The sequence below is a fragment of the Apis florea genome, unplaced genomic scaffold (assembly GCF_048593485.1).
Source record: "Apis florea isolate Af1SG1 unplaced genomic scaffold, ASM4859348v1 contig_2835_pilon, whole genome shotgun sequence".
Taxonomy (NCBI): domain Eukaryota; kingdom Metazoa; phylum Arthropoda; class Insecta; order Hymenoptera; family Apidae; genus Apis; species Apis florea.
The window spans coordinates 73,847-101,330 of record NW_028256652.1 but is presented as its reverse complement, the minus strand read 5'-3'; the positions used below and the strand labels follow the sequence as shown (position 1 = coordinate 101,330).

The 27,484-nt window shown below is 37.3% G+C and overlaps 2 protein-coding genes across 4 annotated transcripts in view; one reads left to right on the top strand and one right to left on the bottom strand.

Moving 5' to 3' along the window:
• Positions 1 to 27,484, top strand: part of hwt (SH2 domain-containing adapter heavyweight) — a 206,999-nt gene that overhangs the window by 129,231 nt on the left and 50,284 nt on the right. The window lies entirely within an intron of this gene.
• On the bottom strand, positions 1,581 to 4,454 carry LOC100870777 (uncharacterized). Its single transcript, XM_003692252.4, has 3 exons — positions 4,176 to 4,454; positions 2,693 to 2,915; positions 1,581 to 2,446 (listed from the first exon to the last, which is right to left on the bottom strand). The coding sequence occupies exons 1-3, from the start codon at positions 4,284 to 4,286 to the stop codon at positions 2,229 to 2,231; spliced, it is 552 nt and encodes a 183-aa protein (XP_003692300.2). The 5' UTR covers positions 4,287 to 4,454; the 3' UTR covers positions 1,581 to 2,228.

The following is a 27,484-nucleotide window of genomic DNA, read 5'->3' as shown; positions in this document are numbered from 1 at the left end:
ATTGTTCCACCAAAAAAAAAAAAGAAGAAAAAAAAGAAGATGAAGAAAAAGAAAATAATGACTGGCCAAATAATTTTTCAATAACACAGAATCAATCATCAAAATTTAAATAATTCCAATGTAACTTTGTACAAAAAGAAATTTCATCATCGTATGTGTATGTATCACACAACGAGCCACAAATATGCCATCTAAATACTAATTACACGAGTGCAAACACCATCGTGTCTACTACTTCTCATCAAGCAACACTCGCTCATAATTATTTCACGAAGCCACGAAGGAGGGTGGCATTGGATAGATGGGGAGAACGGTATAAAACATCGGTGGAAAAAAAAAAAGGAGACAGAGGGAGGAACACGGAGGAGGTGGTGCACAGAGTTGTCCCTATGGGACGGTCACGTGGCCTATATACCATAGGAAGCGGGATAGGGTATGTACGGGTATGGATAGCACATGACGGTTCCCCATAAATAGTCGGGTGGACGCCGGAATTTCCATTATATCGCGTACGTAGTCCCCATAAACAATATCATCGAAGTCCACGCCGAAATGGCGTTCCCCATTAGGTGGTGTTTGCCTGCAATATTTATTACGGCCACGGTCATTGTGATACGCGGGATTTATGGCCGGGTTTTGTGTTGAAAATCTGCGGCTCGCTTTTGAAACACCGTTTCGAGATGGTTGGGGAGAAGTTGGGGGGAAGTTGGAAAATAGTCGAACGATTTCGAGGTTGTAGATGGGTTTTGGAACGTTAACATCGCGAAGCACTCGATCTTCGAGTTTGCTCACGCATTCCAATGAACGTGCGCTCGATATTTTATCGTCGTGTTGGGCCGTCGATGCTCGTCGACTATGCGAGAAGGGTAGTTTCAACGATAGTTGTAATCACGTTCAATTAACGGCATGGTCGGAGTGCATGTAACTGGGAGGTGATATATTTCGAAGTTGTCGTGGACAGTCGTAAACCCGTCGTTCCCGTGAATTTAACCATGTTATTTGCGTTTCTTTCTTCGAATTTTTGTCAAATAAATTAGGCGGGTTCTTTTTATTTTATTTCATCATCTTTTTTTATTCTATGTAAATTTGAGAATTTTCGAAAAAAAGAGAAAACGAGTGTCGTGTCATTTTATGGCTAATTCAAATATAGTATATTTTTTGGATGATATTTCGTAATTCAAAATTAATTATTGCATTTAATTTCTCGATTGTATGCACGCAATATTTGAAAAGTATAAAAAAATTTTTATCGCAATGTACTTATCTTTTCGTTTCCTAATAATATTTTTTATTCGTTTGATCATCGTATATATTTTTTGGTCAAAGAGATATCCTCCGGTATATTATTATTTCCATTTGAATAAATCGTTTATGACAGTTTTATTGGCGATCCGTGGCAGAAACTCAAGCCACAATGGTATGGCCGACTGTTTCAAGATACCGTTTCGACCGCAGGTGTTGATGCTCTTGGCTCAGTTGCTTGTTACACGAATATTTCATGAGCTCAACGAGTAAGTTCTGCGTCACCCTTCGTAAATGATTCACTCTATAGGAGTGGCGTCTATAAATATATCTCACAATTACGGTTTCAGAAATTTTATCCTTTTATTTCATATCTCCTTTATCCTTTGTATTCATATCTCTGTTACATTTTATATTCGTTATGCGATGATCTATTGTATGATATTTTTGGACAATTTGTATCACGTCGGATGAATATCAATATTTATTTGCACAATTTAAAAATTTGTTGATCAAGAATTGTTGAGAAAGACATATAACGATTAAAGAACAATTTCTATTCGCAACGTGTATCTGCAATTTCAGCAGAAAAATTCAATTAAATTAATAAAATTTACTTATTAAAAAGTTTATACTTGGATTGAAATTTATCGAATAATTCATTATTTCTATTTGAAATTTCAAAGAAAATAGAAAAACTCGATGAAAGTTTTGATTGAGTTTAGTTAAAGAAACTTCATATTCAACATTTGATAAAAATTACTTCGATTAATCTACAACAAACTCATTCGTAGTTAATCTATCCTTCGCTTCGTCTTCGAATTAACCATTTCTTCAAGTTTGCGTCACGTTGGATGCTTCTTAATGCCAATCAACTCAAAGAAAATTCAATCAATTCAACAACGTTTATTGATTAAATACGAAACGAAATTATGAGCGGGCCAAGTGTGTCGAGGCTCGGTGTTGCATAGAAGTTCACGGTTTGTTTAACAATTCCCGTGATCCACCATCCGAATTCTCCCTTGATTAATGTATGCTCCTAGTTTCGTCTTGAGCTCCTTGAAGATCGGCAAAGGCAGGCTCCTCTCTCGGGACCAAATCATGGCGAACTTGTATCTCTGGTGGTGTGTCGTACCCTTGGAACAGACCAACATCCCGAGAACCGTGTCGTACTTGACAGAGATTATAACGTGACGAAAAGGCCCTGGGAATAAAATAAAATTAATAAACTTGTTCGCTTGTCGAACCGTTTCAGCAGGATAAAATCTTCTTGGTGGAAGGAAATGAAAGCTTATGATCGATCGAACATCTTTCACTTTGTGAATCAGAATATTCTGATAATATGTCATTGAAAATATTAGCTTTTATGCGTTTGTCAAAATTCGTAAAGATTGGGAACTCGTCTACTCTACGGAGTTTATTTATTTCTATCGAGTAAGAAAAAATTTACCTAATCTTCTTTTCGATCCTTGGAATTGCCAAGTTGCGGCAATATCTTTCCCGTTTACGCTTCCATCGATATTGACGGCAATTGGAATGTTGTTCTTATAACTGATTGCCGTGAATTTCGCCGTAAACGTGTTCGAAGATGTTTGGCTTACCAGAAACTGTCCACATCTACTCAGACTTGCGTTTATCGGTATTCCAGCAGAGAAATACCATTTTCCTGAAAACTGATATATTAGAATAAGAGATTCGATATTCATTTTATCGTCGCTCGTTCGCTAATATTTTTTATTTCTTCTTTTTTTGTTTTTTGTATAAGAAATTTCTATCAGGAAAAGTTCAGTCGTTCTTTTATTGTTTCCTTTCTTGCATCCTTTCTTGCGATTTTTTTAAAAATATTTCGAAAACTCATTGCAATTGGACACACAGAAATGAATAATTCAATCGAATTTTTATTTGTTTCGTCACATATTTTTGTCAGTAACGTCAGTAATTTCACGATTATCTAATGCCTCCTCGATTTCCCTTTGTGCACTTTGTGATAGTGATGGTATATTCGAATTAGAATCGTGCGTACGCATGCAAGTTTCGAAATTAATGCGTACAATTGTGCGTAACGATCCAATATTGACGAGATTCGAGCTCACGTTGAACCGATGATTCCAAATTTATGTATGTGGATATAGGTATGTCATATTCATGGATATCACATGATCGACGAAACGAACTGGCTTCAAACTGGCCTTATGGATGTGATTATGCGAATGTAATCGTGTTTCTATTTGTGCACGGTGACAAATACGCTGTTATAGTAATTGAGGGATCGGCTAATCATACAAGATAATCGATAATATGGATAATATCGTATTCCTCCTATATGCTAAACATTTATTAACAAATACGAAACATTTAATCACATTTTCTTTGCGTTTTCATAATTTGACACACGTGTAAATTGCGAGAATACTTATACTTCTGTTTTTCTATTATTATTACGAAGGATAAAATATTTGTATTAACAAACGTTGTGAATATTAAATTAGAATATTAGAAAGTATGTTAGCAATAAAATTAATCACATTCTATCTTCGTATCGTTCTTCTCCGTCTCGTTTTATCTGTTTACTTAATAATAAATAACCTCAACTAGTATTTTTACACATCAATTTTGGCATTTAGATTCATTTTCTCGCGAATACATTAACACTTTTTTTTTTTTAAATTCATCTTTAAAATCTTTTTATAGACACTTTATATATCACTATAATATTCACATATTTCTGGCAAATTACGACTGAAAATATAAAATTAATAAAACAAAATTTATATTCCGTTTCTATAAGTTATAAAAATTTTAATTCCAAATTCTAAAATTCCTCTAGATTCCATTCATTATTTTATTCTTATTTTTCACATCGATCTTGTCGTGTCATCTACATATTATTTTCTGTTTAAATTAACGCGGAAGGGAATCGATACAAACATTACCTGACCCAAGTGCAGCGGTTGTCCAATATCAGGGGAGCACGGTGTGCAATGGCATATGAAACACGCGAGCGTGCAAATCACCGCCGGAAGTATATCACAGGCGCGCAACATTTTTTCGTATCCAGAAATTGTTCGCGCACTTTCCACGCGAGGACTGGCTATATTGGATGGAAACCGTGAACTCGATTTATCTACGAGGCATTGGTCGCACGAGGGTTCGTCGAACGTGTATATATCGCGACACAGGCAGCCAACGCGTGCTTAAATACCCGTGACCGTTCTGTTTATCGACCCTCCTCCTATTTATGTACACTCCGCGCAAAGCAGATTTGTCTTCGGCCGCTCTTCGTTTCTTGAGAATTACGAGAGGCGAGATCTAGCCGTTCGCATTGATGCGAATTTATGCTTGTTGAAATTGCGCGTAGGGAATTGAAATCGCGATGGGATATATCTGTGATGATGTATCTGTGGAGGCGTGATTTCGTTGTGCTGGATTATTCGTGGGATTTGATACATGGTGGAAATTTTGTTTTGTACACCTAAAAAGTATAAGTTTTCTTTGTTCTCTTAGAATGTTCGTTCGAGATTCGATTAATTTATTTATTTAAACGGATTAAGGGAAATAACAATTGTAGAAATTATGTTGATTCAATTTTCAAAAATATTTTTGGGATTCTATAGAATGCTATAGTTGATTTTATATTTCTGTCAAATGCACGTATTTAATTATCATTTTGTTGATTGTGCATAATATATTTTATTAATTTTAAAACAATTTAAAATTCTTTCTTTTACGTATTATTATTACACAATAATTGTATGATACAAGTTGACCGAACGATTAATATATTATGCATAAAATGTCGCTCGTATTGTGTAAATTAGTAAATCAGTTAGCAAAATTTCAAGTGATAAATTAATTACTTAATTAAAATTGTATTATTATTCCAAAGTGTTAACTTTTCAAACTTACTTGATAAATCGTAAATCAATCCTTTAATCTCTGTTTGCGAAATGATTCTGCAAGATCTTCAACCTCTTTGTAGAAGAAAACTGCGTTTACTGTTTCTACAAAAATCATAATTGAATCGGTTTACTATTAACGATAATACTCCAGAATATACCCCAACAATCGATTGTATCGCTGGTTTATCATCAATGAGTGTTTATTTATCTCGACAACCAGAAGATAGTGAGAGCTAAGAATAATATTTCTGTGATAATTCAACTGTATGCTTTTATCTTTTGACTCACTCGGAGAGATGAAATTTATCTTATTTTTTGTACAGAAAATATTTCTGTTACTTTATATCAATGTTGTTGTGAGGATATTGGAGAATAAGAATTGTTACGTAAAATTAATCTGATTTTTTAAAAAATCTCGTAAGTCTCGTGAATGATATTTCTACTTTCAGAAGCATACGTAATAAAAATCTGTATACTTTGTGATTATTCGTTGCAAACATTATAATCTTAAACGTTTCCAATAATATTTTTTGTGTCTCTCTCATCGAACGTCGACAATAATAAACGAAAATGAAATTTTCTACGTATACTTCGACTTGTGAAATCTATCCAAAGAATAATTATCCAAGAAAAAAATATTAAATATCCGAATGAAAGATCGTAAAATGTGAAATTTTTTGAAACGAAAAATCTCTTAATACCGAAACTCCCCGATAGAATCCGAATCGAACTTTATTGAATCGTTCTGTCGGTCTTTTGTTTCCGGCACGCGATCTTTCTTCGAGGGGCTGTTGGAGCGGACACCGTTACGGTCCAGTTTAATTTATTTGCCGTCATTATTACGTCGTGATTAAACCGACCGTCTCGATTGTCCGAGGGATTCCACTCTGCGGGGGGTCTGACTTTCGGTTTAATTAAAAAAACGTGATCACCACGTTTCCAGAAGTCCCTTGGTCATACTCTTTTGCGCGCGTGGGAATCCCCTTCGAGGTCTCCCGGATATTTCCACCAATCGAGTGGAGGAAGCGTTTTCCTATTCTGACCAATTTGTTTTCATCCGTGGAACGATCTTAAATTAAGGGAAGGCCGGAATGTTTGTTGGACGAGCGAACGCGATTCGTGAAACGAGAGATTTATGGGTGGATGGTCGAATGTATAGGTGTTTATTTACGTGTACATTCATTTGGGAGAATTTGAATCAAGATCGAGCACGATTCTCAACGTGTCACAATGATAAAATCGTGTAAAATTCACAAGTTTTATATTCCAATTTTCGAAAGTTGAAATTTCAAATTTTTCGAAGCTAATATTTTACATTTCAAGCTTCCATTCATTCGTACAGGAAACGTACGCGAAGTAACGTACATTATTTTACGTAATAAATCTCTGAAACGGAGATTTAAACGAAAACAAAAGAGCGTAATTAGAGTGGAGTGGATGGTCACGACAGAAAACGATAATTGGAAAATCGTTGGAATAAAAGGTTGCTCGTTAACGAGTCGCCGCATTTTTTTCGAGTCCACACATGTCAGGATACACACGTTGGAAAAGGAAGATTCGTTTTGTAGGAGGATACGTATATTTTCACAGCTACGTCAAGACGAAGAGAGAGTTTCTAACAAGGTGACCGCAATCTAGCCAGAACAGCACCCAATTAGCGATGACCCGGCTCAATTTCAGTGGCCCTTAAAACTATGAAATTAGTTCTCTCGGACTGAGCACGGTCTTTCCCTTGGAATCACCCTTTTCCTTCTCTCGTTTCCTTTCTCTGTTTACCTCTCTCACTTTCACGGAAGTTAGAATAATGATGTTGATGATGCTCAGTGAAATGACTTGCTTGTTCGCGTCAAAACAAATTTTTTCAGTTCAGTAAAAACGGCACGAATGTATAATAGTATATAATCGATGATTTTCCATTTTGGAAAAGATCATACGTTGAAAATTTTGAAATTGTTTAACAGAGAAAGGAAAAGTGATATAGAATATTTCATAATTAATCAATATTGCAACAGGAATTAAAGATATTGCAATCAATGAATGCATTGAATAAAAGATTAATAATAATATAAATAATATAAAAATGAATAAAACAAATATACTAACTCTTTCCATTTCTTTTATCACTTCTCGACGCAACAAGATAAATAAAGTAACGGCATTAAAGCCACTATCCGTGCAAAAATCACTTCCACCCTCTTGCCCACTTTGTAAAGAGATTCCACGATGAAAAGAGTCGTTGTTGGAACGATCGTCTCTGCGATTCGTTTTGGAGAACTTTTGCAAATGTTTCGTGGCTATGAAGATTTTTCGGTATAACGAAGTTTGTGGAAAGAAAGGAGACGCGAGAGGGTAGATCGTGGATGAAATAAGAGAAGAAAAAGAAGAAGAAGAAGCGCGATTAATGTAAAGGAGAGACTGTTCTGTATAATTACTTAATTAAATTCATGCATCATGCGGTATTACGGGAGGCACGTTGCGATTTCGCCCTTTGTAACGACCCTTTTGATGCGAAACTCCTGTCCTGATGATATCTCTAGCCTCCCTTCGAAACGGTTACTACGGTTCAATTTCTGACTCATTGATATTGGCCAGGAGATCTTGATAAAGGGTGCATATCGATGACTAATATCGTGATTCTTCTTTGGGTAAATGGAATCGTTTAATTATATGAATTATTTGAAGAAGATAAGAATTTTTTTGATGGAAGAAATTATATGGTGAACGTTTGATTCTCTATGGCTTTGATATTTGTGTTATTTGTTATGATAGATTTTATATTTTTTTTATTAGGTTCTATGATTGATGGATTTTTATTCTTCCTTTATTTTTGAAAAAAGAAATTGTAGAATAGTCGATATTAAAGTATTGAAATGTAATTAAATTTAGAAATATTATTTATTAATATTTCTTTCTTCTTTTGTCTTTGAATATTTGAAAATATTCGAAGATTTAGATTTCTTATAGATTCCTTCGGAATAGATAGAAAGCTATCTTTCAAGTAGAAGTAGAGTTATCCAATTTACATACTTTCTTAAAAGAAACCATTCGAGATTCAAATTCCTCTCCATCCATCCCCTTCTATCGATCTAAATTCTTCCATCGCATATTCCTCCCGAGCTGGGGAAAATTTAAAATCAATAAAAACAAACTACAAAAATTAAAATATCACAATCGAATAACATTTGAAGTTATTTTAATAATAAAATTCGTTTAATAATAAATAAAACTTCAAATATACATTTCAAGACAGTATTGTAAGAATAGATATTTTCCTCAAGTCGAATTCCTTGCACAAAATTCCAAGGACGACTTTTCCAAGAACGAGGTAAAAAGCAACCCCTATCGATAACGATTCATATCTCGAACTGAGACGCGCAAATGCGCAAACAAGTCGCATACGTCACACTTAACACCCGAGGGTGGTTTGGATGGGCAAACCGACTGATATTGGGATCCACGCACACCGTCTTCCGCGACCGTAATACCCTCGAAGCATTTGAATCAATTACTGCCTCAGGGTTCTTAGGCGGCCCCTATCCCACATTACAAACGGGTAGTCCGGCGCAAAGTGAATTAATTAAGTGTCCGTAGGTACGAACGAACCGACATTGGCCCGTACAACGTCTACTCGCGGATCCGTTACGACCCGTTTCGCGATAGGTCTTTGCGCTTATGAACCCCGAAGCATCGTATCCTCGCCACTAGTGATGGGACTAAGTACGTCGTAAACAGGTTTGAACGGATATCAAATTCGAATCCTTTACAAATATTAGATCAGCCTGTGTAATTAATGTCGATTAGAAATAGAAACTTGATTCTCGGTTGCAAAGAATTATTTGTTTCAATTTTTTTTGTTATTCGATGTAAAATTGAAATTAAATTAGAAACGGATGAATTTTGACGAACGAACGATTGGTGAATTGCGAAAGATTGTTTTTTTGAGAAAAGAGTTATGATATAACGATTAATTGTTTATATCGCTCGTTGCAAAATTTGTTTCGACTCGAATATCTGAGGATCGAATTGTTTTGATCTATACGTACTCGAGCCCATCACTACTATTGATCAGCTACGACAATCGGTTGATCATACCCGCTTAATTGTTACCGTCGACCCTGTATCACATCGCGAGCCACGAATCGTCTGGTCGATAACGTCGTTATCGTGGACCACGCGATTATCCTTGTGCCACGATCCCGCAGGACATCCCCGCAGGGATGCGAATATGGGGGTGAAGTTTGCGATCGGTCGAGATATATTCGGATTCTGATATATCGTCTCCTCGATACGAATTCGAGAACGAGTTAGACGAAATTGGTGGAGAGGAAAGGTGGCGAGAGAGGTAGTTGAATTGCTGAGAGGTGAGTTTTGATCGTTTATTGAAGAATTTGGAATTTCGAAGAGGGGTTATTGAGAACGGACGAGGAGTTTAAGGGAAAGTTAAGCAAACGAGTTGTTTTGAAAATTTTTTAAAACTTTTGGAAAAGTGCGAGTTTTGAAGAAGTATTGGTATAAATGGCCAAATTTTTAATTTCAAAATATTATGGGTAAAATTAAAGATGGAAAAATATGAATATTCTCAAACATTATTGTATTCGTAAACGTTTTAGAAATTTTATGTTTATATCGTTTAGATAATCATTTTTTAAGAGTAACAAGCTAGATATATTTGAAATATATATGTTTCATGTTCAGATTTTTAATCAATTTCTTTTAAAATTAATAGAAAAAAAAGATTTCTATCGCGTAAAAAGATTTTCATTCATGAACGATAAAAAAATTTCTAAAAGTGTAATCGACGTCTTTCCATTCTCGCTCTTACAACCTATAACCCGACTTTTCAATAAGCGAGCGAGATAACAGAACGAGAAATAAAATCTTCTCAAATAGACAGGTCAAATGCGAAAGTAATATCGCGAGAGTTGTATATTCTATACGAGAGGCGAATGTAAATAAGCATATACTCATATATGCATATCTTTGGCTTCATGTACAAGAGACAAACACGTTTCCCTCCATTTTCAGTTCTACTATATTCCTTATCTCTGACGATTAAACTTTTCTCCTCATCTTTTGGCTGGATAATACCTTTAACACGAGGGGGAGAGGCCAACCAACGACGACAACGTGCTATTTACATTTTACAAAGCGAAAGTTTCTGATCGATCAGACTGGTCTGCTCCTGTTCTCGAGGCCAAATCGAATTCGTCGAAGATCTTCTCGACTAATGAACTCGATATTGGCACGCGACAAGTAACAAATAGCCTTGTCGGATAAATAAATTTAGCTGGATGAAGATTGGATCGTGGCCAGGCTGGTTTGTACACTTCGAAGTCATCGTGTTTCGAACTTCCCTCGTAATGATTTATTTTAGAGGCTGTTCCGTATTTTATCTTCCCTGACAGTGGTTGCAGGAGGGTGATATTACGTAGACATTTCTACGTTCTCTGATGGAACGGAGATAATCTATTTCTCATCGTTCGATTTTGATATCTTAAGTTTAAATATACATATTCGTTATGGGTTAATTTCAAGAATCCAAGTGTGATTGAAATTTTCTATCGCATAATTTTCAATCCAAATATGTGTGATTTTTAATAAAGCGGAAAAAGTAATAAACAAGATTTGTATTATGTTTAATCTTGATCCTGATATTTTCTTTCAAAACATGTACCGCGCTCTTTGGTTTTGATAGATGTAAATTTCATACTTTTTCACGAAAGTATATACATTTAATATAAGCTATCTTTTTCTACATCTTATATGTTCTCTCCAACGAGAATAATATTACTACATTTTTTGTATGTAGTCCTTCCTTCCACTTCTTGCATTATCGCATTATCATTTTTATCTCATAAATCATAAGTAAGTGCATTAAAGCGTATTTCTTTTGAAGTATCTCATTTTTTTTTTTTAGGATATCTTTTAATACCAAGCTTTTTTGTCTTTTTGTCGAATTATATTCGCATCCTTTTATACATTCCGTATGCACATACAATAGGTGTACTTTTAATCCTATAAGCTTAACAAATATAATCTTTCACGATTATAGAAGAACGTTTAATAATTGTAAATTTTTTTTCATCTTATATTATTTCCATTCTTAATTTTTCATTGTAGAAAACTTTCAACATTTATAATCCAATGAAATCTTTATCTATTAGCCTTCGATTAACCCGATTGTTTCGTCGAAATCGCCAAATCACGTTGTTTCGCGAAATAATATTTTCCACATTATCTTAAAAAAATTTAATCACTCGTATTTTCTTCCTTCTAACTTTCAAACAACCGATTAATCCATTAACTAAGAACAATTCTACAATTCTAATTAGCGCGTACGTTTTAGATAAATATATGTAGCTTCATAAATTCGAAATCCACTCGCACATAAAAATATATCTACCATCTTAATAAAACAAAATCTCCCCCTTCATGGATATCCAGCCATCATTCCAGAGCAGCGGTTAACCTGTCCTGTGCAAACAGTTCCCTTTCACTTGCCAAACTCATTAGATCATCGTTACGATCTCCACGAATCCGACGACTTTCGCGTAATTTACGCACTCCAATTATTATCCAGCGAAATACCCCCTCTTGTTCCCACGCTCGTGGCATCGTCATGGATGATGCATCCCTTGCGAAAATGGGAGAAGGAGGAAGTTGCCTTTCATCGAAATCGGCTTTGCACGGTTTAATCCGCGCTCGGGCGCCTTTGCAGGCTTGTGCAATAATTTAGTCGGTGGGAACGATTCTCGCGTTAAAGGATAATGCGCCATATGGCCACGTTTCTGCGATCCGTGGTCACTGTCAAGGTCCGTAAGACTGGACCATTGTCGTAGTTGGATGGGGAGAGAATAGACCTTTTAGTGATCGATTAAGGCCTGTGGAATATATCTTTAAATTCATCCAAACTAATATATTTTCTTGTAGATGTTATCTTGCAGCTTAAAATTTTGTTTTCCTCTTAAGATATAATTGTAATAATATAATATACTTAATAATGAAAAAATAGTGTTCATTATTAATCAGTCAATTGTCAAATTCTTTTTATGTAAGAAAATTTATATTATTATTTTAAACTATTTGTAATAATTTCTTTCTTTAAGAAAATTCCTTTTCAAAATAATATTCTAAAGAAATATTAAATTTATCAATAATTTACACATTCAGAGAATCGTGTATTTACTCACTAGGCATCACTCATCATACTCATAATTTCTTTTAATTTCTTGAAAGAATCAATATTAGTTCTTATTAACCCAGCTGCCAAGATAATTGCACATACAATATTAAACACGAATATATTTGATAAGAGTGCCAAAAGAAATTCAAAAAATCCTTTTTCTTTTTACACACTCGCGCCCATTTAAATGCAACAACAAATCGAAGAAAGAAAAACGTTTCAAATATAACACGTGCATAACACGTGTGCTCGAATTAGAACTAGCGAATTAATCCATCCAGATATTCGTAAATATCAACAATACGTATCCATCCGTGTAAACACGTATCCAACGCAACGATACTCGGCCGACAATTGAATTATTACGAGGAGTCGGTCCCGCGCGGGAGATTAAATCGTGCGAGTAGGTGCATTCTGCGGGCCGATAAGCGTTAGAGGGGCCCGTGATCGGATGGAAGGAGCTGGAATCGGTCCGGTTAAAGAGAGGGAACGGTCGAGAACCGGCGCCATTGCGGCGAACCGCACTCCCGGTGTTAGGCAGCTCGTGTTGCGGCCGCGTTTCGAAAAGTTTGAGCGTGGAGGGTGGCGTTTCGTCGTTAGGGTGGTATCCGTGTCGCTGCGGATTTGTACGTCAAAATTTATCGCTCGTGCCGCGCGGCACGTCTCGTTAATTATGCACGTATGCGAGCGTGATACGCGGCGATCCTGGAAAAGCCCCGGTAACAAGCTTGACGCTTGCCAACCTGGCTCGAGCGAGTCTGGGAATCAATGCCCGCCGCATTCACGTCCATTTTGATGAGATTCCGTTTCATCAGGGAGTCTCGAGCTCTCTGCTCTCTCTCTCTGTCTCTCCGCTCTTCGTTGATCATCGTAACGCGATCCACGTAACGATATGCGTGCGCGTATGAAAGTTAATGAGTCGAACGAGGAAGAGTTTCGTAGGTCCATTAACATCGACGTGGTTGGTGATTAATTTTTTTGATTGTGAAAGGGTTGGAAGGGTAGGCTCCAAGTTTAGAAATTGTGGGACGGTAGATTTGTGAACTTTGTTTTATTGTAGGATCTTGATGACACGGTTATGATGGTTGATTAATTTTTTTTTTTGTCATAAGGAATGTAACACGTTAAATATTTTTCATTGGTTACGTTGTCTAGGTGATTTTTATTGCTTAGTAATTATTGATTTTATTGGTTATAGTTATTTTGGAAAATTATTGGTATCAATGAATCATTTATAGAATAAGAAAGATGGTAATTAAAGAGAAAGTAATCGAAAAAAGTTTTTAAATTTTAAGGAATTTAAAAAGATTGTTAAGATAAACAATTTTTAGGGTTTTTGAAGCGAAAGATAATATTTATGATTTTAAAAAAGAAATGGAATACGGACCGGAGTAAGAAACACGTTTTCATGGGGGAGATGCGTCACCTGCAGCTGCTTCGAGCATTTCCTCCATCCCGAGCTTTAAAAATACCACTCGTTTGCGCGTAATCCTCATGAAAGCCCCGTAATTTCGTAGCCTCGAACTTCACGTTTGGCCACGGCCATTCGTCATACTTACCGATCCCAAATTGGTCTTGTACAACAGGACGGGATAGAAAATATCACCGTAATCCCCACGGATTCGTCAACATTTTTTCGTGAACGTATCCGAGCTTTACAATATCTTCGTCTATTCTTAATACCCGAATCGTTTATTTGTTTATTAATATACATACGGTCTATCATATATTTATAGAAATTGAATTTGTATCGCTTATCATTTTAATCTTATACATATATATATTCTTAAAATTTTTTTTCAAAGATATTCCATTATGAAATATCATACATTAAAAATTAAGATAGAAAATATAAATTTTCTAAGAGTAGTTCTAGACAATGACAAATTGTTCTAACTTTAAAATACATCATTCACCCAACAATTTTCAAAAATTCTCAAATGGTCGAATCTTAATTCTTATCTTAACTCATATTCTTCTCCCCCAAAAAAATCTTGAATAATCCTTCGCAAAAGTCACGAAATCGATCATAAACTCAAAATTCAACGTTGGTTTCATCCTTCATCTTTCCAATGGAATCGAATCGACGCGGACAGGAAGATATCGGCGAGGCTAGACGTATCGAAAATTCAATCGAGCCGTTTTCGAGCTCCCCTCGATGCGCGTATTGCGAGTGGCAGGGCGAGTCGAATGATTTTTCGGTAAACCCAGTTCTGGACGTGTCATTCTGCTAATTAGAATCGTATGGGCGCGTGTTTCTACGGGAAGCAAATCGTCCAGGGTCTTTAACCCACGTAGCGGAGAGAGGCACGCCACAACATTGGCGAATTAATTAACGAATCCGCTGCATTAATGATGTAACGTCAGGATTTACAGCGCGTCGAGGGCGTCGATTTCCCTCTTTCTCCTTCCTTTCCTCTCTATCTCTCTCTTCGTTCTCGTTTCGCGACGAGAGGATCGTGGAAGAATCGGGATTCGAAATTGCGATGCATTGTCCGTGTCAAGATTTCGTGTTAGCGCGCGCTGAACGGATACAATGAGGTGTAATGGCGTCGAATAAGTCTTCGGTGACTCGAGACTAATGCCGGTTGATGCATGGCATCGTTTCTGCTTGGCAATAATCTCGCGGATGAAATGTATAATTACTTTGGAAAAATGGACCCTCCACCTTCCCCCTTCTTGGCCGAGGAAAAAGATCTCGTTTGTTTCGGAATAACGAGATTAATTTCGCCCTCTTGAATGCTTCCATCAGCGAGAAAGAGAGGATGAATTCTCGGTTATTTATAAATGTTTTAATTCGTGGAACGGCGTGTATTCTTTTTGTTTAATTATTTCGTTGAAGTTTTTCTTTTTGTACATTATGGAAATATCTCGATCGCCTGGGCAATTTTATATTCGTCGTCAATTTACGACGTATCATTTTATTTCATTTTTCAAACAATTAAGATCAATATAGAATAAAATGATAAACGGATAAAAGGAGAAAACTTTTACAGGTGATGAAATCATTTATTTAATGTGGATCTCTATCATTTTCTGTTTCATTCGGTCATTCTTGATTCTGAAAATTCTTTTCATTATACAATTTTATATAATAAAATATTGCAAATAACTCGAATATTGTTTTAAAATAGATACGAAGAACAATACTCATAATATAAACGAATAAATGAATAATTCTTCGCGAAATAATTATTTTCTTATTCCAAACGAATTAATAAAAAAAAAATCATATCGATACAAATCACTAATTAATTCGCAACTTCAATTTTTAAATATTTCGTCCTATTGGAATACGTATCATTTTCATAAAATATTCACATCCGTGCCACATCGTGAATCTTAACCCATCGATCTAATCTCGTTACACTCATAGCCCCAAACCCTCCGTTAAATACCGTGCCGATTCAAATTCCAGCCACATTTCACCCTCCTCCCCTCACATCCATCCATCCATCCATCCATTCACAATCGTCCCAAAATCAACGAGGCAAGGTTCGTCCGACCGATTCTTCAATCCGCTTTCCATCCATTCCGTAAGCATAATTTTAAAGAGGGTTGGCGAGCGGTAATTAGCAATCCTCCCCTCCCTTCTCCATCATCCCCGTGCGTGACGTCACTGCGTCATAGCGCTGCATTAAACGTACCGCGAGTTATTAACGACGTTTGGCTTCCTTGGGATCCAAACGATCCCGCCCGAAGCGGATTCCTCCCGGAGGAAGCGAAGGGGTTGGCGTTCGTGTTCGACGAACTGCGAACCAACGATAACGCGAGCGGGCCACCTGCGTCTCGCACGACTTCGCAGAAGTCGGCGACGACGTTTGGGGAGGGGGGAGACGACCCTTTTAAGTGGCGACAAAGGTACCGGGCGTTCCGCCATCCTAGCCACCCTCACCCTTACGTAATATCTTGCCGCTAGTCGGATCACCCTGCCTTTTTTCTCCCCCTCCTTGCCAATCCCTCCTCTCTCTCGCTCGTCTTTTGCGCCTGTGTTCCACGTCTCTCTCTCTCTCTCTCTCTCTCTCTCTCACTCTCTCTCTCTCTCTCTCTCTCGCTCCTTTCTTGCTCTGTCTCTTTGGCCCCCGTAGGCTTTTTGTTTCTTCGCCGAAGGATATTTTCAAGGGTTCAGTGCGCGTTAATGGACGATTTAGCGAGCCTGGCCGAGGAGGGAGGTGAGAGAGAGGGGGTAAGGAGGTAGGGGAATACTTGTCCTTTTTCGCGGATTTTTGCTGTGTTCGTTCGTGCGAGAGAGAGAGAGAGAGAACAGGGTTATCGTTAATACCTTGGGAGGTTAGGTTAATGGGGGAATGGGTGATGGCCGGTGAACGAGTTCGCGTGAAAGGTGTATGAAAGGTGTGTGTGTGGAGAGGGAGAGGGGGAGATTGTTGGATAAAAAGGGAAACGAGTGGGGTGATTACGCTTAGACCCTTTAATGGATTCATTAGGTGAATTACTCGGAAATGTAGGTGTATTTGAAATAAGGGTGTAAATAAGGGTATTCTCTGTGAATAAATTAAATGTGAATATATATATATATTCATATATATAATTTTCTATCGTCTTTGTTAGCACGAAAGTCAATTGCCAGATGTAATTGAATTTGTATGAAATCAGTAATCGTTATTTTCCACCCTATTACAATAATTTCCTTTCAAAATTGGTTTCAATATCTCCCGCTTCCTTTCATGCTTCTTCTTGACGATCCAATTTTCACCAAGTTACTGAAAATTTCATATCACAAACACTTCAAAGCAATTTACATTGCCATATATACAAAACAAACACGTTGAATCATACGACAAAAGAATTGTCAAAATGAAAAATACATTCAGTTCTCTATCTTTTTCATTTAATAGAAATCTATCCAAACTTTCCTCACGATTTCACGCTTGTGTTGTATCGGTTCATTGATCTCCTGCTTTGGTTCGAGCACGTGAGCGGTTCACAGCTGATCGTGACGTTCGAGCAAATATCGAGTGGGAAGGGAGGGGGATGGATTTTAATAAACCGGAAGCTTATTGTGCCTTCGTTCGGCTTTCTCTGTCTACAGAGAGGCTTCTATCAGCGAGAGGAAGGGGGATGAATGCCGCTGGTCCTCTCTGCTCGACCGCGACACGGAAGAAGACAGCGAAACGACAGCAGCCATGTCGAGTTAGGGTGGTGGGTGGATGGAGAACGTGGGCGAAAAGAACTCAAACCCTGGGGGTTGCATTGTTGCAGTGGCGGTGATTACGACTGGCAAGCGAACTCCTTCCACTCTTTTTCTTTCTTTTTTTCCTTCTCCCTCCCTCCCCCTTTTTTTGTACCAAGTTCACCGAGTGGTTCCGCCCGGTCGAGATGCCCTCAAGGTCCCGCGTCTTGTTATCACCCTGGCCTCGCGTCTCCTCTTTAAGTATCGTGCCTTTTCCTACGATCTGGTTGATTGCGTCGTTAAAGCCGAGGTCGTAGTGGCCATTGCTCGCCACTTCCCCTCTTTTTTTACCGATGTTTCGCATGATTTCTCGCTGTCTCAAAAGCTCTACGTCCAAACGAGAGATATTTGATGCTTTCGCGGAGGAGTTTCTTAGAAGATTGCTCGAGGTTGTTTCGCATCTTTTTTAAGATTTGTTGGCAGATTGGTGATATTGTTTTTTTGGATTTTTCGAAAGAGTGACGATTCATTGACGAGCGATTGCTTGGATTTCTTCAGATTTTTGTTTGAAGATTTATTTTCTTTTTTAGATTGGTATTTATGGTTTTCAAGGATGTCTTATTCTTCGATAATAATTCACGTAATCTCATTAAAAATCTAATATTAAAATTTATATTCAACAAATCGAAATTCTTTTATTAAATGAGATTCATTTAATTGATTCAGAATAAAAGATGCTTTATAATTTTTTTCTTTTTTATTATTATTGAAGAATTAAAAAATTCATCGTATCTCGACTTTTATATTTTACAATCTCGTTTTACGTTGATTTTTATCCTCTGCGTACGATATTTCTTTCTTTAATATGGAACGTAAACATCAAACAGAAACAAAATTGATTTCTCCAGATCTACGTCTCGTTATTATCATGACTTTGATACAACTTCGATTTTCGTGGATGAAGGGAAGGCTTCTATTGAGCTCCGTTTAACGAGAAACAAGGGTCGTATGGCCAGAGATCTTTAACATAGTGTTTCCCAATATTTTTTGAATTAATCTTTTCACAATTATATATAAAAAAATATACAATTTCAATAATTTTTATGCATTCTTTATTCCCCTATAAGTAAAGCATTGAAAATTTCCATTCTCTGTTTTACAAAAATTCCCAATTCTCAATCGATCCTACGAATGCACAAAAACTGGTATCCAATAAAATATCAAAACTCGAGATTCGTACATTAAATTAGAAATTACACTTTAAATTCGTGCCAAACTTTTCTATTTACTTTATCGTCCCTCCAAGCGTTCCACGTTTTCAATGTAAACGTATTCAACATATTAATTACGTTGCACAAATAATCAAACAAATCGAAAGTATGATGAGTTGAGAAATACTGCTGCTCTAAGACGACTTAGGAGCCAAGACTCTTAGACGATGGCCACGACAGGAAGCGTCGATGTCTTCCTCGAAAATTCAGCCTTCGGTATACAAGAGGGAAGCGCAGGAAGGGGGGGACGGCCCGAAGGAGGAACTTCTAAAATCAATTAGCAGCCCCTTAGGCGATGGGGGTTCCGTTCCAGCGACTGTGGAAGGACCCTTTCCATCATAGGATAAGGGGTGATAAGGAGGGGTCGACGTTTATCCCAATAGAGAAACCGGTGGAACAATCACGCCCGTTTCTATGAGTATCTACACGGGATGGATGCGAGTCATCGTGTGGGTGCGTGGTGGGAGCTACCTGCAGGGGTTGCAACGCCACGGCTCAACCCTTCCGCGCGGACAGCTACGTTCCTCGCTGCGGGCTGCTCAGATTATCGTGAGAAAGCATCGAAGGTAATAGACGTTCTCATTGGTAATAAACGTCTCAGTGTGAAATCGTCCTGAAGGAGATGTAACAGTGCGGTTTTTTTTTCTTTGGGATTGTTCTTGCAAGATTTGTATAAAGAAACATGCGTATAATCGGATTCAATCGAATTGAGTGCTAAATTATTATTAATTTTATAAATCTAAGAAAATTAAAATACGTGGATTCTTTGTAATAGTCTCACAGAATTAAATCTTATCTTTTTCATTTAAATTAATTCCAATAAAAATTAAATTCATCCACACAAGATCTTTTAACCCAGTCTCGAATAATAGTTTCTATTTAAACAAACTCTTTTGCAATGCTCACTTATCGTGCAACGGATGGTTACATTGCTCGTTCCCCTCGACGAAAAAGCAAACGGAAGTTTGGCCAAAAAATTCATATTCGTACAACGGTCTTCCCGGTTGGAAAAAGTTAATTATTTCCCCCAGCCAGGCGTCGAGAGCAATCTCCACACTCATCCTACGTATTCATCGTTGGGAATTCGTGTATTCCATTTTCCGAGGAACGTTCAAACTTTTACCTGGTAGGGACGTTTCGAAGGGGGAAGTTTAAGCTTTGCAAACTTTAACGATCTCCTGTAATTCGTCCACCTGGAGTTGGAAGTCCAACCAGTGGAGACACACTTCAACGGACGACACGCAATGCTCGGGGATCATTCTGCCCAAGTTTCTCAAGATCTTAGGGGCCGAGGTTAGGTCCTAACATTCGTATAATTGAGCGTCGTGTCCTTTCGATGGTTCTTCATCCCTTTGGAAATGTGGTAGTTGAAGAGTGCTTGGCTATTCTTGGCTGACTTTGTTTCGAAAGTTTCGAAGACTTTTGGGGCGGATAAGACGATGAGAGAACTTAACATTTAGTAGTTATTATTGATCGATAAAACTTTCAAAATTATAAAATTATTAGGGATGATGGAACAATTTACAAATGCAATTTACATGTAAATAAATTATACTCGTGAAAAGAACGAACCAACAAAGTTAATTGCATTCATTGTATCTTATATCAAATGGTAACAATAGAAAGATAGTAAAATATCTGTATAAAAATTGAAATTGCAAAAGTATGTACACCTATATTCAATTTGATGTTATGTAATCTTGCTCCAACATCTTTTTCATCTTATATTAACATTATTATATATATTATAATTAATGTTATGCTTTCACTAAAGAAACAAAACACGCAAAACATTCATTTACAACCAAGCAAAACTCCAAACAATTCCAAACAACAAGAGCAAAGAGCACCGTTATACATCATCCGAAAACCTATTTGCCATAGTACAATGGGCGAAATTGCTGGTGATTAAATAGAGGCGCAATATTCACGAGCGTTCTTTCATCTCCGCGAGGGTGGAGGGACTCGTTAAAGAAGCTTTGTCGGGGAGGGGTCTGAGACGTCGGCGAAAAGAAGGAGACCATCGCAAGAGAGACGGTTGGATCTAAAGATACCGGCCGATTAGAGACCATTCTGACAACCCCTGGTCCAGCTTCTTATTGCATAGACCCGTTTCCACTCGTTCTACAGGAGGCTCCCGGAGTCTCTCTTCTCGGAGAGACTTTGAGAAGCGAGTTTCTCTCTTTGAAGAGACCCTCGGTGACCCCTGGAACGGGGTCCTTTCCCGAGACGCGACAAAAAGGTCTGTGGTGGTCCTTCGGTGGCACATTTCTGTCCGATTGGAAGGACCAAAAGGACCGAGGGATACGCGAATCCGTTTAAATGAAGACGAAGGGACCGCGCCTTCGTGAAATCATGGAATTTCTTAGCTTCTGCTATTTCTTTTACTTCTTCTTTCCCACTCCCTTGCTCCTTTCTATCGACGTTCGATGGTATTTCGATTCTAAACCATCTTGGATTGACTCCAGTTCGGTTTCGATTAACTCGTGTTTGTTTTTTTTTTTTTCCTTGATTATTGGTGGAGGAATGATTATTTTCTTTACCGAAAATTATAGTTTGGAAAATTTTTATATCGAATTTTACATTTTTATTCTAAACGAGGAATGTTTATTAAAAATTTTTGTTATTTCTCGATATATATCAATACATATATATCAAGGGATCTTTATATCTAGTTATATCTGGAATTAGAGAAAATAGTTAGAAAATTGTTGATGACACAAATTTTCGATTAGAAACAAATTCGTAATTGTTAATTTATTTTGAACAAGTTCTTAAATCTCTTAACGTTGTTAAAAATGTTAAAAGTTTCAGATGATAGAGTGAATTTAAGCTAGGGTAGCAAAATATAAATAAAAAAAAAAAAGCAGAATGTCTTGGAAGGATATAAAAGAAGTTTTCAAAGAAGTTTCGAAATCTTAAACTGTTAAAAAAACTACTAAAAGTTTAAGATAAACGAAATAAATCTTACAAACTATTACTTTCAAGAAACTTGTGAACATTTGACATTATTTCAATTTTGAAGGATATTACATCCTCCTTCGCTCAATAAACTTGTCAAGAAAAAAAAAAAACTCACTTGAAACTCATAAACTTTCTCAAACTCGTACAGTCATCTCAATTCTGAAGAACATTATTCCACGTAACTCAATGAAACACGTAACTTCAAGGAAGGAAGATAAACTTTTCTAAATTCATATAGTCATCTTTCTTCTCCCATACATTATCACGCACATTCCACGCCACGGTTTCGAGGCTATTATAACTCCATCTCTGTCACAGGGGTTAAAAGCGATCGGGGATAATTTTTCAACTCTTTCTAGTCTCGGTGAAACGTCACCCACGGGACCAACTAATATAACGCAGAACGAACGAAGAAAAACGAGTCGAAGGCGACTCTCGATTCAGCGAATCCAATTGAAGGGTGGCCACGTGGTTCGCTAAAACGATGTTGAATAGCTGGTAGGGTAAGTTCGGCCTCGGCAACTGGCCCTTCACCTCGTGAAACTTTAACGCGTTTACCTTGTACCGTCTCGAGGGCGATATATCTACGCTTGCGAGATGAACATCTTCCGAGAGAGATTTCGAATTTGGGACCTTTCACTCGTCATCGATCACTATTAGCTTCGTTCTCCTCGCTCCTTATTTCTTGTTTCGCTCGCGACGGGATTCGTTAGGGAGCATTCCGCGTGGAAAAAGGGTAAGAATCGTTTCTTTGGTCTTTTGGTGGTAAAAGCAGTTGGAAAAGTTTCTTTAACAAAGGTTTCTTGAACAGATTTCATAACGAATTTGTTTTACTAAATAAGTGAAGATATTTGTATGGGAATAAAAGCGAGCTGATTGATTATCCTGAGTTTTGATGTTAATTGTTGAAAGAAAATGAGAGAGATGAATAATGTCGATGAATATGATGATAATGAATATTCATATTATTTGAAATACATTTTATTATTCTTTGTTATTTCAAGGTGTGACGATTAAACGAGGGAATGTAGAAATCGATATATCCATGGGAAAAGAACTTAACATTACGGTCACATAACGAATTCTTTTGCGCCGCACAGTTTACGTACCTCGATTCAAATGCAAATTAGCCCATGAGCTGTTAAATTTACAGTTTACTAACGAGCATTTAGGGATTCTGTGCAGGTTTCACCATCAAGACCCTTAGCTATTCAAGTTTCAACCCTTCCAAGTTAGGGGTTAATTGTGTCATCGCGATCGATCTGTTTGCGTAATTCGTCTGTTTCTAAACTCTCCGATTAAATATATTGACACGTCATCTATTATAATTTTTTCATGCACGTTTTATCATAATTAAAAATTGAAAAATTAATATATCCTTGATGTTAAAGTGATATATATTCTTTTTTTTTTTTAATTTCTTAATTAGAATTGTTAGGAGATTGTCGTATATCACGAAAGTATTGAAAACCTCTTGATAAAAACATCACTCGTATCTATTAATCACAGTCTGTAATAAAAATTAAATATTCAAAAATTACATTCATCCTCTTTTAATTCCCAAATTTAAGTATAATCGTTATCGTTAATTGTATTCTTACATCTCTAGTGTAAAAAGAAAATTCTCTCATCTCGAATGAATTAAAAACATCATAAATCCAATATGTGAATGTTTAAAAAAAAAAAAAAACAAAGTCTGGAAAAACAGCGTCTGACGTTGAAGAATTATGGTTGCAGGTTTAGCAGAATGTTTTATAGCTTCTGTCTAGCGATATTTAGCCGGTAAATAGCTTAGAGCATTTCACCGTCTCATGAAACACGTTCTCCGCATAGTTAGATAGAGGAATGGAATCATTCCTTCCCTCGCTTTATCATAGTTTCGAACTCTTGGATTATTTCGCGTGATTTATGTTTGAAATATTAATTATGCCGATTCCTGCAGTCGCTTCAACTATGTTCGACGTTCGTATATTTTTTTATCTTAGGTATTATTACGTGTTAAGATATACATTTTTTAAAATTGCATCGATTTAAAATATTTAATATATATATAATTATATGTTGCATAAAATTTATTCACTTACATTTATTTACTTTAATTATTTACAATTCACAATATATACAATAAATCATTTATTTATTATAATTTATCAATATTTTCTACCGTATGTTTTATGTGAAAAAATTAACTTATAATCTGATTAGATTATATATATATATATTTATCTTTAAATTGATTTGGATATCTTATCTTCTGATTCTTTATGAATGTACTTTACTTAGAACTGCAACTTCTCAATTATTGTAATTAGTATTTTAAATTCGTTCATAATATATAATTCAATGAAAAGGTATATTTGAATAAAAATTCGGAGCAATAATAATGCACAAAGAGCGATAATCTCATCGTAGGTGCGAGAAGCAAAAATAGTTGTTCCAGCTAATCCACTACCACCAATTCGAGCGAAAATTACCGCTCATACACAACGTGCAGAACGATAAGTCATATCGTTCGACGATTCGTGTGCAGCAGGGGCGGAGTAAACGCGAGTGACCAGTTCGAAAGTCGTAGGCAAATGTTGCGGGGGTGGCCCGTTTCCCGGGGGCAAATTTCCGATTTATTCAAGCCCGCTCCCGAATACTTGGGAGCCCATAAAGAGAATGAATGGGATTGTGGCGGTTGCAGCAATGCTTAGGGCTGCTTTAGGGGTTCATGAAATACGCGCTTGCTACCCTCTTTAGGCCGTGCTCTTTCTCTCCGTCTCCTTTTACCTTTGTTCCTCTCTTTCTAACCAAAACTTTCTAAAAACTATTCCATCAATCCATTTTATCATTGTCAACGTGTCTTTTTCTTCTCTTGCCTTCTTCTGTGTTACTGAATTATTACAATTGCATGTATCATTGTAATGTAATATTTTGTTTCGATTGTTAAATTATTCCATAAGAGAAGAAGTCATCTTCCAATGTAACAGGAGATAATAACTTCATAAAGAAAGTTTTATTCAAAAAAACAATCTATCTAGAATAATTTCTACATTTTGTAATACAAATAAATCGAAATTCGAAGAACGTTTCACAAATTAAAAATCTCCTCATTTTCGAATATATTATTTTTCGTTTTATAACATTGAAAATAAATACCCACCTACATCTTTATCGAATCCTTCTCGGTTCCCGGTTCGTTTAACTCTCGGTCCACCCTCGCTCCCCTTCCTCGAATCGAAACTCTTCGCTCTCCGCGGGGTGGCCAGCCGATATTACCATGAATTTACATAGCCTCGCTCCGAACTCGAAACATATTGCGCCGCTTTGATTTATACGAAACATTTGCTAAATATTCCCGCTTAATCTCGGCTAGGCGGAATGCGACGTCGAGCAAGTCAGCACCACGGTATTTCCTTCGACGAAAATCTGAGCGAGGGATCCGTAAAAAGGCCCTCGAGGGGGATCGCGATTTCACCCTCGCGTCTTCTCTCTCTATTTCTTTCTTTTTTTTTCTCTCGATGAACGGAATTAACACTCGTATATTGGCTCGTACAGCAAAGGGAACAGAACTTTGAAGAGGGAGCCGATTTTACCTTTTCTCCTTTTTTGCTTCTTTGTTCGGCTTTGAATGGATCATAAAACGTGGTAGGTTGTCGAGTAATTTGTTTATTTTTTTTTCTTTTCTTTGATTCAACGATATGCAAGAGTTGCTCTTTTTCAAGAGTGTCGTATTAAATGTCAATGATGGTATAATTGCGCGATACATATTTATATATCTATTGATATAAAGTTAAATTTTTATCAAGTTGTTGTAAAACGATATTCGAGAAATCGAGATGAAAGATGAGATACGTTAAATTGGTATCTCGAATAAACGGTAAGGGAGAAAGTAAAATATGAAAATGTAATCCGGAAACATTGGAGAGAGAGTAAACTTCTCCCTGGTAGAATATTGCAAGGAAAGATGGCGCGATGTATCTTGCCACGCCACCGTCTTCCCAAACAGTGATAATTTGAAACGGTACCCTTTAGCTGCAGGCTATTTGGCGGTTTCTCCAGATTCCAATCCCCATACCATGATACCATGATGGTCAGTCGGCCTAGTTCGTCTATTTGGCTTCCTCCGTAGAAAGGGAAGTATTTCTGTTCCGTATAGGGAGGTTGATACTTAACCCCGAAGCCGACCAAGTTTAACAGTATATATACCATTTACCATCAATTTCGCGATTTAGAAAGGATGCATATTGTGTTTCTGGGGAAAATTAACACGATTGTGTAATTCTTTAAAGAAAAGAATTTAATTTTTGATTAAAAAAGAAAAAAGATTAAAATTTAGTAAATTAGAATAAGAGAAAATATTTAATTTGTATCCAAATTTTATCAATTTACCTAATAACTAGGAAAATTGAAATATTTCTACGAGATTTTAAATGATTAAATAATTATCAAATAATTACTTTTTTTCATATAAATACGTGTTTCAGAATAATGTACATTAAAAATATTATTTCAAACAAAATTAATTCGCAAAATCTTACATCATATCAAAGCAATAAAAAAATATATTTCTATTCATCCGTTTCAAATATTTATCTTCATCATTTCCAAATGATGAACAAATCGCGCTATAATAATTCGCGAAACATCTCTACAAATCTCTATCCCAGCATTCGATTCTCCCTCAAAAACATCTGCAAAAATCTGCGAAAGAGAAGCGGACCAAAAAAAAGAAAAAAACACTCGAAAATAAATCCCTTACCCAACTTGCTCGAATCGACGATCGTCGATCATTAAACGCCTCTCGACTTTTCCGTTCGTGTCTTCTTCACCCTTCCGATCATACTTCCCCCGAAACGGCGCCAGATACCACCCTCTGTCCCGTCCATTTCCGTTTTCGTTCAACCCAGCACCCGATCTTACTCCACCCCCGACATCTCTCCTTCTCTCTTTCTCTCTCTTTCTCTCGTTTTGTTTCATTTCCCACTTCACATATTCATACGCAGCTCTTTGCTCACGATAAATGCGCACCATTTGCATGTAGGGTCTCCGCTCTGGACTAACCCCCTCCCCCCCAGATACACGCTCCAACCCTTCATGGTCCCTATCCTCCGTGTCACTCCCTGTCTCCTTCCAACCCTCGACACGTTGGGTGGCCCGGTCTCCCCGGGGGCGCTCGCTTCGTCCACCCCTCCGCGGCTCAACTCCAGCGCGATAAGCCGCCCCCGGGGGATCCGCGATTGTCTCGATTTATATGCACGCACAGACGTAGGCGGTGGTCCGTTGGCCACCACGGCTTTCGTTTCGAAGAGAGAGCGGAGGAAGAGACGAGGGTGGCACCGTGTGCAGCAGCGACCCATCGATAGATCGATTCTCCTGGCAGACGGTAAATATCGTTGATGAGCTGGTCCGGTCCTCGACGATTGGGACTTAGGGCCGGGTTAGGGAGGGAGGGATGGGTTCCCGTGTGCTTACCCCGCACGATTTGTCGAGTGGCAGAAATTCTCGCGCCGCTCTCGGCATGGCATCAACCCTCCACCCCCCCATAGCGTGTATATAGTTATCTATCCCGATTCTCCCGGTCTTTATTCTTGCGATTTTTTTTTCTTGTTATTTTTTACACCCCTTCCATTCGAGATTTTCACCGAGGCATAGCGAGAAGGTGGTATATACCTTGAGCGTTGCTCTGGACGTTGCAGGGGGATTAACAACGTGCTGCTCCGGTAATTTTTTCTTTTTTCGTTTTTCCTTTTTTTCACCCTTTCCCTCCCTCGAAGCGAGCGAGGGAAATTGTTGCGAACGAGGGGCTTCC

Coding starts and splice junctions, on each gene's coding strand:
- LOC100870777 (XM_003692252.4), bottom strand. CDS start 4,286: ATGTTGCGCGCCTGTGATATACTTCCGGCGGTGATTTGCACGCTCGCG. Junction 2,916..4,175: donor AACCGCTGCACTTGGGTCAG/GTAATGTTTGTA, acceptor CTAATATATCAG/TTTTCAGGAAAATGGTATTT. Junction 2,447..2,692: donor AGGATCGAAAAGAAGATTAG/GTAAATTTTTTC, acceptor TTTTATTCCCAG/GGCCTTTTCGTCACGTTATA.